This window comes from Geotrypetes seraphini, chromosome 4 (assembly GCF_902459505.1).
Source record: "Geotrypetes seraphini chromosome 4, aGeoSer1.1, whole genome shotgun sequence".
Classification (NCBI taxonomy): Eukaryota; Metazoa; Chordata; class Amphibia; order Gymnophiona; family Dermophiidae; genus Geotrypetes; species Geotrypetes seraphini.
Window position 1 is genome coordinate 294404408 of NC_047087.1, and position 12291 is coordinate 294416698.

Below are 12291 nucleotides of genomic sequence, written 5' to 3' on the forward strand. Positions count from 1 at the left end.
TGGGTGAGGGAACAGGGCTGAGTTCACAGGTCTCAAGGCTAATTTCTTCTCCAGTCTCCACTCAGAAAGTGTCCTCCCCCTTCTGATAAGGGGCTCACAGATCCAGGCACTCCCTCGTGCCAAAAGAATTTTCTGAAGCACTGCTGACAACCCAACTGTAGGGGCAGCACCACATCTGTCACAGATTCTTCCCACTGGACATCCACCCTCCACCCTTCACTGATATCTCCATTCAGGCGATCAAACAGTGCATAATACTTGGACTGATATCACTAGCTAAGGGATTCACACTTCTACTTCCCTTACTCTCCACATGTGATCTCTCCCTTAGGGTGCGGTTCTAGTCTATGACTTCATCTCCTCCACCGGAAACTCCCCTGCATGCGTTACTGGCATCACCAAATCTCTCTCTCATACGTCAGAATCTAAGGGGCAACTCTACCTCCTCCTCTGACTCTTCCTGCTGGTGGGAATGGATGCCATTTTGGTCAGTCTTTTCCTGTTATTCTACATCCCACTGGCATTCATGGTTTCAGGCCTGGATGTCCACCATGGTTTCCCCACCTGACATAGCTCTCGGAGATAGGTCACCAACTCATAAGTCTCCTCATCTCCAGCAGACAGTTTGGTATCTCTCTAGAATTTGTAATCCTTATGCACCACAGATGCCATTTTTGTAACCCTGGTCCCACTTTGTGGGCTCCAGCCAGCTCACCGGGTGAGTCACCTGCAACCCAGGGCTCACAGAAACAATTTATTTGGAACAGTCAAAGTCTAGAAGCTAGGTGTAGGCCAAGGCTAGATTTTCTCCAGTAGGCTGAAGGACCACAATCCCAGGGTTCAATCACACTCTCTCAGCCCTTCACTTAATTACTTGCCAAGTAATCAAGTTGAGACCAGGATGCAATTGATAACTGAAACTTTTATTTAAACTGAAGAATCAATGCAGAACTATTTACAACTTCTTTGAGTATACAAAATCTAATCTTGTCCAAAGTGGACAGATGTTAGTCCTGTCACACATTCACACTCCTGGTAATCACTTCTGAAAAATCCTCTTTTTGATGAGCCTAGAGAGCTCCCTTTCTCCTCTCTGGTGTCTGCTTTACTGCAAATGTTTTTTTAGACTTTCTACCCACAAGAAATTATCAGGTCAGGAGTGTACTCTTCCTAGTGCTCTGGTAAGAGAATTGGAGGATAACCAAAAAGCCTTGAATTTGCTCCTTCCTCCCCTCCTTTCCACTCAGGAAAGGGGTCTCCAACTCTACTCACTGCTCTTTACTATCCACACACGCAACTCAGCGACTCCCTGAAAAATCCCCCATCCTCCACTCTAGCAGAGACATTTTTTTTTTTTTTTGGGGGGGGAGGGTGTCACACATACAATGGAGGTAATGCATTAAAATTTATCTCATGCATGTTCATCATGGGCATTCTGAAAGCCAGGTGTGTCCTACGTAGAGAATGACACAGGGACCGTTTACCACAGTAAACCGTGGTCACCACAGTAAATCCGTAATAATGGGGACTTTTGCAACTGGTTTACTGCAGGAATGGGGACAAGACCTTTCACCACCCCACGGGAGCGGTGAAAAGTCTTGCTCCTGTGGTAAAAAAATTGCGCCTGTGTCAGACTCAGCATCTCCTCCCCAGCTCCTCTTGCATCTATTTTACCTTCAGGAGCCAGCCATGCCATGATGAAGACAGAAGGAACCCAAAATCAAAGCCCAAGACCAATGTGATTTGACGAATAAAATTACCAGACAACAAAAGGTAGAAAAAAAAGTTTATTTTATATTTTGTGATTTGAATATTTCAGATTTGAAATATGTATCCTGCTAGAGCTGGTATTATCTTCCACAAAATAGTTCTTTAGTCGCAAATCCTTGAATAGTTAATTATCACACCGAAGTTCCTCAGTGTGCCACACTTCAACTCTCAACTGGAGAGCCTGTGTGGTGACTGTCCTCATCGGAACTTAAAAAACTGGTGTATCAATTCATGTCTACTTATAATTTTATAGTTTTTTGTGCAGTTTTTAATGTAGATTTTCATTTCATTTCATTATTAAAGTGCCAGTGCTTTTCTTAAAATTGTAATTTAAAATGCGTTTATAAATTTATATATAGAAAGCGAGAACATAAGAATTGCCGCTGCTGGGTCAGACCAGTGGTCCATCATTCCCAGCAGTCCGCTCACGCAGCGGCCCTCTGGTCAAAGACTTAGCTTCATTCTTTTTCAGGTCAAGTACTGTAAAAAACAATTCCTGTTAGTGTCTCATTATCATCTAAGCCTCTAATCACAGAATGCTGTAAATTATATACTGGCTTATCAGAAATGTTCAGGCTATTAGCGTTTAGCTTATTCCAAAGAAAATCATGCCAGGACTGCTAACATGGCTGCGGCGTTCTAAGCAATGCTAAAGAACCCTACACCCATCCCACATGGGAGGCCCATCCACCAGTCAAGAGCTGCAAATATCGTAACTCATTCATTGACCTGCCCACAAACAACTATGCAGCTAATGTCATCCATTCACACTTTCAAAAAATAAAAGAACAAGAGGGCATTCAGAAAAGTTGAAAGGAGACAGATTCAGAATGAATGCTAGGAAGTTCTTCTTTACCCAGCGTGTGGTGGACACCTGGAATGCGCTTCCAGAGGGCGTGATAGGGCAGAGTACGGTACTGGGGTTCAAGAGGGAATTGGACAACTTTCTCCTGGAAAAGGGAATAGAGGGGTATGGATAGAGGATTGCTGCACAGGTCCTGTACCTGTTGGGCCGCCGCGTGAGCGGACTGCTGGGCACGATGGACCTCAGGTCTGACCCAGTAGAGGCATTTCTTATGTTCTTATGTTCTTATGTTCATTCACTTGTTTCACTCAAGCCCTGAGGGAACATAGTATTTAATTCAAACATCCAGCAGAGCTCTTTAAGATTTAGGATACGCTCTATGTTACCACCCTCACACCCAACTTGTACAGTATCGATTATTCTCCACTTAAGGTTTAACAGGTTATGCTTAAAAAGGGTCCAATGATGGACCAACGGAGCTGTTTCACTGCCCGTATGTACCTTGGACTTGTGTTCATTAAGTCTAATGTTGATAGAGCGTATTGTTCGACCGATGGATATTGATATCAATCTGATTAATCCATTCAATGAATTCATTAAGTTTTTCAATAGTAGATGTCCAGATGCAGAAAACGTCATCCAAAAAAACATTTCCATAGAATAGCATATTGGAACAGTGGAGACTGATATAAAAAGGATTCTTCCAACCTAGCCATATATAAGGCTGCTAATGCAGGTCCCCATGGCTATTCCGTGTACTTGGCGATAAAAGTTTTTATTGACCCAAAAGTAGATTTTAGTAAGCACCGGGGTTGCCAATTCCATCAAAAAGGAAGAAGGTACTCTGAAACTCTCTCCCGAAAGAGATGGTGGAGGAAACTACCATTCTAGGATTTAAGGGAAAATTGGACGCACATCTTCTTGCAGGACACATTGAGGGATACAAGTGACTAATGTATGCACCAGGGTACGCCTGGCTGAGCCTCCACGTGTGCAGATCACCGGACTGGATGGGCCCCAAGTCTGATCCGGTGCAGGCATTTCTTATGTTCTTATTAGGTATTCTATTGCAATAAACTTGTCGATCAAATATAGTTTTTAATAAATCCAAAGCTCTATCAGTTGGTATCATCGTATACAATGCCTTCATGTCCAGAGTTACCAACAGCCAATCAGTCTGGACATCCTGCACTTCATCCAATAGCTTAATCATATGAGTGCTGTCTTTTTACATGCTAATTTATTTGCTGTACTTCTTGCTATAAAAATAAATTTAAACATTTGGATAATGGCTCCAACACTGAATCTTTCATTGATACGATGGGCCGCCCTGGGGGCAAGGACAAACATTTATGGATTTTAGGCAAAAAATAGATTCTTGGGGTTTTCTAAAATGGAGATCGCAGAAAAGCTACTTCTTTAGTAGTTAATATTTTGGATTTGAAAGCTCGTGATACAATGTGCGAAATCTCACACTTCAATTCCATAACAGGATCTTCCTCCAGACGACAATAAAAATGAAGATCTTCAAATTGTCTTATTGCCTCATTTAAATAGGCCTGTTGGGACTGGACTACACTCGCTCCACCCTTGTCAGCCCTTGATATAAGTAAAGACTCATTCCTTCTCAATTCTCTTAAAGCTGATCTTTGTTTACCAGTCAAGTTATCATATGGATCCAACCAAGTTCTTTCCATCTCTTCTATATCCTGGAGTACCAAATCCTTAAAAGTGCTTAGATTAGGGTGAACAGGTAGAGGAGGGCACCAACCCGACCTTCTTGATCTTCCACAGGTGTCATCTCTAAAAAGTAAACTTTCGTATGTAGAGAGCGTAGAAATCTATAAATGGCCAAACTAGTTTCAGAGCTGGTATTAGACATAACTGGGGACCACAAAGCCCAGGCTGTGCTTCTTTAGCTTCCAGCTGGCTTAAAGCTCTCACTCTGACCAGGGGGCAGTTGCCTTAGTTGCTCTCCCCTAACACTATTCCTGCCATGTGTGACTGAAGTATTCTGTTAGCTTGATTTTTCTATTTAGCATTCTGTAGTAATTTGGTTTGTTCAGTTTTCACAACAATGGAGGGGATATTTGTGAAAGGGAGGGGAGACAGGGGTTTTGTTGATCCTTGCTCTGTATTTGTGTTTATAAAATGACAACTGTACAGAATAGTCTCTTTATACTTTAATAAAATAAGTTCAGTATAAAATCATAACTATTCGAGGCTTGTGCAGATGGAATCTGACAGCTGATGGGGACTGAGCTCGCGGGGACGGGATGGGGACGGTGATAAATTTTTTCCCCCATGTCATTCTCTAGTCCTACGGACTGGGTTGGGAACCACTGCAGTATCATTATCAATATCATTGTCTATCTTGCTTGTTCAGATACCTTTGTAATTCATCATGAGTATTGGTATTTCTATTTTATTTTACTTCTATTGCATATGTATAGTTACCCATTCTCTGCAATTTGATGTACTTGGCAAGTGTTAATACTTGTTATTATGTGCTCTCCTTTTGGGAGCGCTCTATTGTTGGAATTTTATTTCTTATAAAATCAATAAAACTTATTGAACTTAAAAAAAGGAGAAGTATTAGCTTCATGACACAAAGCTTAAATAACTCAGCACAACCAAGTTGATGTTTTTAAATCACTTTTTATATATGCTTTTAGCTTACATCCCATGCTTTCCCTATATTTCTTCCTCACTTTTCAGCAGGTTTAGCAAGCGTTTCTAACCTGCCAAAACGGCAGTGAGAGTTAAACGACCACTTCCTGTCTCTTTAAACCAAATCAGTCGATCTCCTGAAACTACACTAGTCCACCGGAGTTACACCCAGGGCGGAAAGCAGTCTACCTTAAATGACATGACGTCATCGCGATTGACAGCGGAAACCGGAAGGTATCCAACTAGTGGGCGTGCTGCTAGTACGATTATAATGAAGCGCTTATGCCTAGTCTCCTCTGTATTGGCATAAGGCGGACGCTTTTTCTCCTCAACCAGTTTCACTTACCGTAAAATCCAAGGCGCCTCGGTCAACGCAGCCTGCGCGAAAGTGATACCGCGTCGCTCGCTGCCACCCGCAACATGGCCGTTTCCCCGTCCGCCTCTAGCCAATGAGCGACGGCTCTGTTGTTGGCCTTTTAAAAGAAATTCCAGCCGGCGCTGCCCAATCAGGAAGCGTTAGCTCGGCTCGTGTTGGGTTGCAGCTGATCGGCTGGGGTTAGGTAGGCGCGCAGAAAAAGCAGCTGGCCGCGCGGTGACGGGAGCGGCTGTCTCGCGCTCGCGCGCTGGTTCCGAGGGGGGGACCGAAGACGGTCATGAGGGGGATGCAGGCGGTCGGTGTGGCCCTGCTGCTGGCCCAGGCTGCCCCCGGCAGCCCCTCCGCCGCCGCTGAGGTTCAGGTTAGTGAAGGCGGATGGAGCCCCTCTTCCTGCTCCTGTTTTCACTTTCGCTTGTTGGGTGTAATTTATTTTTAATATGTATTTTTTTTTTTTTTCAATGTCCTTCTTTTGACGAGGCCGAGGGTTCGGGGGGCGTCCAGCCCGTGTTCTGAAGGGTGCCGAATCCTTGAATAAGCCGAGCGAATAGCCGCTTCCCGGCCGTGCTGGACTTTATTAAAGTCTTTTGTCCGGGAGGAAAACACTTGGAACTAACTTTAATAAGTTGACTAAAGTAGGGAAGGCATTGCACGTGTCTGTATGCGCGTACACATAACATCAGATATGTGCCTATCTTGCTGGCATATACTCCTATTATGCTTATTGCTTTGTTTCCCCTTTATTCTTTTCTTAAAGTTAACACTCCAGTGGCTTCTTTGTGTGATAAGTGCTGAGACACACTACAGCTGCTGCTTCCATTTGGCTTTTTCTCTGGTGGTTCAGAAGGTTGAGGGTGGTGTGGGGTTTTTTGGTTTTTTTTTTTGAGCTAGGAGTAAATTGTTAGCATAGTTATTGATTGCAGCCTGACACACAGAAGTTGCAACATGTTATTTAGTCTTGAAGTAACTGTAGGACAAATGGGGAGGGCCACTGAAAACTACCAGTGATCGATACAGTGGCTCTTAAAAATGGTTGTTAACATTTTGGATTCTTTTATTCAGGTTTTTTAAAATTTTATTTGTAACATCATTTTTGTGTGCTTCAAATCTTTATATGCAAGTTAAAAGTACAAGTAATATTAGGAGAATGCTGTATTTATAATACCCTGTTCAGTATTAGTGACAGACAAACACCAAACATTCTGCACTTTTTTTTAGCTGAATACTTTGACCGAATTGAACTTTGTAAAATATCCTAGAATAAAAATTAAGGAAATTAGTTCCCTAATAGTGTACTTTAAAGGTATTTTTGTATGTCATTTACCACAGGGCATATTTTATGTGATATGACGTATGTTAATGAAAACCATTGCAATAACTCCATTAACTTCTAAATGAGAGCCGCTTTGGTGGACTGAAGGAGAGCTGACATATCAACCTGTATGTCTCAAATGCCCATGTTTCCCAAATTTCCCCCTGCTTATGCTACCAAGCTCTCTTTCTCTCCCAGACCCAAACCCACATCGAAAAGTAGGAGCAGTTCTGAATCATTTCTGCCTCTGGTGCAGGGGTAGGCAATTCCAGTCCTTGAGAGCCACGGGTAGGTCAGGTTTTCAGGATGTCCACAATAAATATGCAGTAGAATGGATTTGCATCTCAAGGAGGCAGTGCATGCAAATCCATCTCATACATATTCATTGTGGCTATCCTGAAAACCTGACCTGCCTGTGGCACTCGAGGACCAGAATTCTTGCACAACTATCTTTCAAAATAGTAGCACCTGACCCCTCAAGGTTACATTCTGATGTACCGCTAAGAGAAATCTATCAAATAAAGCAAAACACAAAGCATTGCTTTGTTTAGCTGACGACCCTAACAGTTCATTGGCAGGCCTTTCAAGCAGGCACTAGAGCAGTGATTCTGAACCTTTTTTGAGTCATGGACCCCTTTAATAATCTGATGAAAGCTATGGACACCCTTCCCCAGAAATATTCACATAAACAAATATTTGCATGAATATAATGTACTTTATCAAGATTTGGATGTCTCATAAATATGACATGCACAAAGTATTATTAAACTTTAAAGTAAACAATCCAAAAAAACAAGCTCCTTTTTTATGCAAAAAGTAATGGCCACTCATTATAATTATGAAATACAATCCTCGTGCAAATGAAAACAGATCTACTACTATATCTACTCTCTCATTATCTACAAGAAAAATCAACTGTATAGTGAATATAAATGTTCGTTTTTATCTGACCCTCGCGTACCCCTTGAAAACCATCAATTGATCCTCTAGGGCAGTGGTTCCCAATCCTGTCCTGGAGGAACACCAGCCAGTCTCATGAATAAGCATGAGAGAGATTTGCATATAATGAAGGTGACAGGTATGCAAATCTGCCCCATGCATTTTCATTAGGGCTATCCTTAAAAACTGACTGGCTGGTGGTCCTCCAGGACAGGGTTGGGAACCACTGCTCTAGGGGTCCAAGGACCGCTAGTTAAGAACACCTGCACTAGAGGCAGAAGCAATTTAAGCAGTGCTTCTGCCTTTAGTAGCAGGTGGGAGTTGGAGTTGATGCATTTGGGGCAAATCAAAAGAGTGTCTGGAGTAGCTGAGGAGATGTTTGGGGTTTATTGACAGGAGCTGCTGTACAGATCCTTGGGGACCACTATTGGCTCGCAAGCCTTACATTAAAGAACGCTGGATTATTGTAAGATGTTAGTCCTTAATAGTGTCACAAATTATATTCAAAAAGTCCCATGAAAAACTTTACTTTTCCTCTACTAGGATTCTCTGCTTTAGAAAAGTGGGCAAGTGGATTTTCAAACCTATGAACAAGCTACATTTTTAGTGGCTTTCAGTCACGTTTCTCTTCTGCAAAGTCTTAATTCAAAGTAGCTCTATGAATCATTACCAGAATCTTTCTACAAAAATCTCTCCCTACAGGGGATTAACTTCCATATTAATAAGGAATTTTAACTCACAAGTTATGACATGGTTATTGTCCACACTATTCATTAAGAACTGAGGTGGCGATGTGTTTATCAGTAGATGGATTGCAACAGGTGAAATATGCTGATAACAGAACTAAAGCCATTTCGGTGAAGGGGTGAAATTGTGGAACAACTTGGACAGCTAAGGATGATAGATAACATAAAGCACTTTAAAAGCTTTTGAAGACATCTCTATTGTAGAAGCTTTTTTTTTTTTTTTAATCGATGAGGAGTACTGTTTAATAGGCAGTAGTGGAGGCAGGATCAGTAATTATGTTTTGATATTACTCGCTGGCTTTTACAAAGACACGGTAGAGGTTTCTACCATGGGCCAGTGAGGTAAATGATCTGATGCTCATAGAATTCCTTGTGAGCATCGGAGCATTTACTTCACCAGCCAGTGGTAGCAACCTCTACTTAAGCTTTGTTAAAGGGGTCTACTCTTTTGTTTTGTGCTACTGATTTTATTTTGTATTTTATGTATATATTTTGTAACCTGCTTAGATTTTAGGTGGGCTATGGTTTTTGGTGTGTGGCTTTTTTAATAACAATTTCTTTTCGTATCTCCAAAAATATCAACAGAACAAACATGCAGTCTTCCATACTATTCCGCCAACCCCTATTCTTCATGCATGTATTGTTACAACTCTGCAATATAGCCCATGCTCTATGTACATTCTCTCTCTTTCTCCCGCCCCCGTTTGCATTTGCAAATCTGTCTCATGCATATTCATTGAGAGTGTCTTGAGAACCACTGCTCCAAAGTATACTTATTTAGAGCCTCCATCCTGTTTTATATCCTTTTTGAGAGCGTGGTCTCCAGAATTGCCCACAATATTTCAAATGTCTCGCCAGAGACTCATGCAGTGGTATTATCATCTCTTTTTCATGCTAGTCATTCTTTTTCTCTAGACCAGAGGTTCTCAAATCAACCCTCAGGACAGCTGGGTTTTTGGGATCTCCACAATGAATAGGCATGAGAGAGATTTGCAGACAATAATGGCAGAGAATTCAGATCTGTCTCGTGAATATCCTGAAAAACCTGACTGGCTGTGTGCATCTCCAATGACTGGGTTGGTAACTGTGCTCTAGACATTCAGGCATACTTTGGCTTTTACCATTACCTTATCTACCTGTTTGGCCACTCTAATATAATTAAGATATGTTCACCTCCAGGTTCTGCTCTTGTTTAATGCATAAAAGATCTTCTCCTCCATTGTGTATTTTGTAGTCCAAATGCACAACCCTGCACACCACTGATAATATCTCTTTTCTTGACGTGAACTCCCTTTTACTATTCTATTCATTTACTTTATATACTACCCTTTTCTTGATACTCATCATCCCTTTTGTCCTTCCCGGACCCTTAGATCAGCTGATCAGAATTTGACCATCCCTTCCATCAAAGAATTCTACTACACTAGAAAAACTAACTTTTCCATTGTTGCTCCAATCTTACAGAATGCCATGCCACCTCAACTCCACCTTAAATTCTCTCGACAAATTCAAGATTAAACTAAAAACGTTCTTGTTTCAAGATGCATACCATAGCTTTTAAATATTTCCAACAGCTAGCAAAATTTAACATGAACCGCTTTTAAGAAGCAATCCCCTCTCCTGATGTCATATCTTCCCCCTCTTCCCTTTTTTTTAATTTTGTTTTTTTTTAAATGTTGTAATTATCGATTCCCCCTCCCCTTTTACCCTCAAGCTCATGTCCGTATTTGTAATTCGTCTTTTTAATGTTCACTCTTTCCCCCACCCATATTAATTATTGTAACCTTTCATTTTTTTAGTATTGTAAACTGACCAGATGTATGTCGATGGTCAGTATATTAAAATTAATAAAATTTGAAACTTGACCCTTTGTTTCCCGCTCTGCCCATTTCTTACCCAATAAGTTGGGCCTATACTAAGAATACTTGTTTATCACTTGTGTAGAACCATGTCAAAGGCCTTGCTGAAAACAACGCTATGACCTAACTGTATTAATAACTGTACTAATCTACCTGTTCTAGCAACTCTATTGAATGTCCATTGTAACTTCCTAGGTAACTGATCCAACCTCTTGAAATGTGAATAACCCTCTTGAACTGAATAGATAAAGGCAGAATAGAAAACCTGATTAACATAACATACATTGAGCACTTTCTCCATTCAACTCTGGTAGCCTAGCCAAAGAAATGGATCAGCTGATCTAATGAGAGCTACCATCCACTGGATTCCAGAAACTGCACTTTCCTTAGCAACAGCAGCAGGTGAATCCAGACCAGTGGGATAGCACACATCTACCAGCAGGTGTTGATAGAGAAACTGATTAACAGGTGGTCCTATTGGTTGGCACATCTCCTGCATCTTCAGTGTGCTCTATCTCCCAGCAGGTGATGGTCGCTATTCAACTAGCTCCTGGATTCTGGCTGTGACTGGGCAATTATTTTCTCCTGTTGAGGCTTCTCTTCAGTGAGACAGGGGTGTCTGTCTGAACAGTGCTGACTTTAGGGGTTACATCTGGGCCTCCCAGGTCCCTGCCTCACCCTCCCTCCAATGATAAAGGGTCTGACTGTGTCTCGGGTTTTTTGGGGTTTTTTTCTTAAAAAAAAAAAAAGAGAGACCACAGTGACTATTAAACATTTCTGCCCTCATAGGGCTGAGCAAATGGCATCTGCTGGCACTATCAACAAAGTTGTGAGTATATGTTTTTGAACTTCTTTTCTGGTTTCTGGTAGAGCTGCGGGTTCGGTGCGAGTCTACAAAAGGAGTATGTTTTTAATCAAACACTTTCTTTTATAGATTTGTGGAAATGGTTTAGCGACTGACAAGTAAATTTACATTTGTATGACATTTATTCAGTAAAGTGCTTTGGGTGTATGGATAGAGCTCTGTTGACAGAGCTGGTGTCTTCCCGCGTGTTGTAGGCATGCACTTGTTTTCATACTCGGGCAGCAGCGCCACAGCGTTAGTGGGATTTCTCCCCGAGGCGGACTCTGCTTGGCGCTTACCGTGGCCAGTTGGAGGTCAATATTTGGATGGCTCCGGGTGTGTTCTTCACATAGCTGGTTCCTGACTGAGGGCAAGAGGTGCGCGCTTATCTTCCTAAGTTGAAGAGAACAAAGTAGCATTCATTTATTTCTCTCTGAGGTTAATTTTAAGCCATGACAGTAGGAAAAATATTTTAATGTTTGGCTCCGGGTAGGATTTTAATGCACTTTTGATAGAGCCGGCTCATTTTGGCGTGAAACAGGCATGCGCTTGGGTCTCCAACGCTAGTGGCAGCACCACAGCATTCACGGGGTTTCTTTTGCAGCTGACTTAGGTCACTGTATCCCACAGCTTCCTTGTTTTCGGGGTTCCACGTGTTGGGTCCTGTTTTTAGGGTTCTACATGTTGGGAGTGTTTCAACAGCTTTTGCCACTGTTGCGGTGATATACCTTGTATGTGTGTGTGTGTTTTCCCACTTTCTCTACTTAAAAAGACTCGACTAATTTAATCGGGACTGTACTGTTACTCCTCACGGTGCTTAAAGAGATTCTGCCCTGTGCTCAGCCGCCCAATCTCTTTTTTGCTGTTATGGGTTGGCAGAAGGCAAATTGCCGCATGGTGATGTCAGCGGCATGAGGGTACCCTGTATTTCATACGGGTATCTTCTTGTCTCTCTCAGGGCCCCTGAAGGGCG

At 42.0% G+C, this 12291-nt stretch overlaps 1 protein-coding gene and 1 long non-coding RNA gene across 2 annotated transcripts in view; one reads left to right on the top strand and one right to left on the bottom strand.

Annotated features, from left to right (window-relative positions):
• Positions 1 to 5696, bottom strand: part of LOC117359024 — a 45099-nt gene extending 39403 nt beyond the window's left edge. The window contains exon 1 of the long non-coding RNA XR_004539144.1: positions 5592 to 5696. This is a non-coding gene — a long non-coding RNA (uncharacterized LOC117359024). The remainder of the gene's footprint in view (positions 1 to 5591) is intronic.
• WBP1L (WW domain binding protein 1 like) overlaps positions 5532 to 12291 on the top strand; it is a 94042-nt gene continuing 87282 nt past the window's right edge. The window contains exon 1 of the mRNA XM_033941108.1: positions 5532 to 5982. Coding sequence (XP_033796999.1) covers positions 5899 to 5982 — 84 coding nt within the window. The 5' untranslated portion in view covers positions 5532 to 5898. The remainder of the gene's footprint in view (positions 5983 to 12291) is intronic.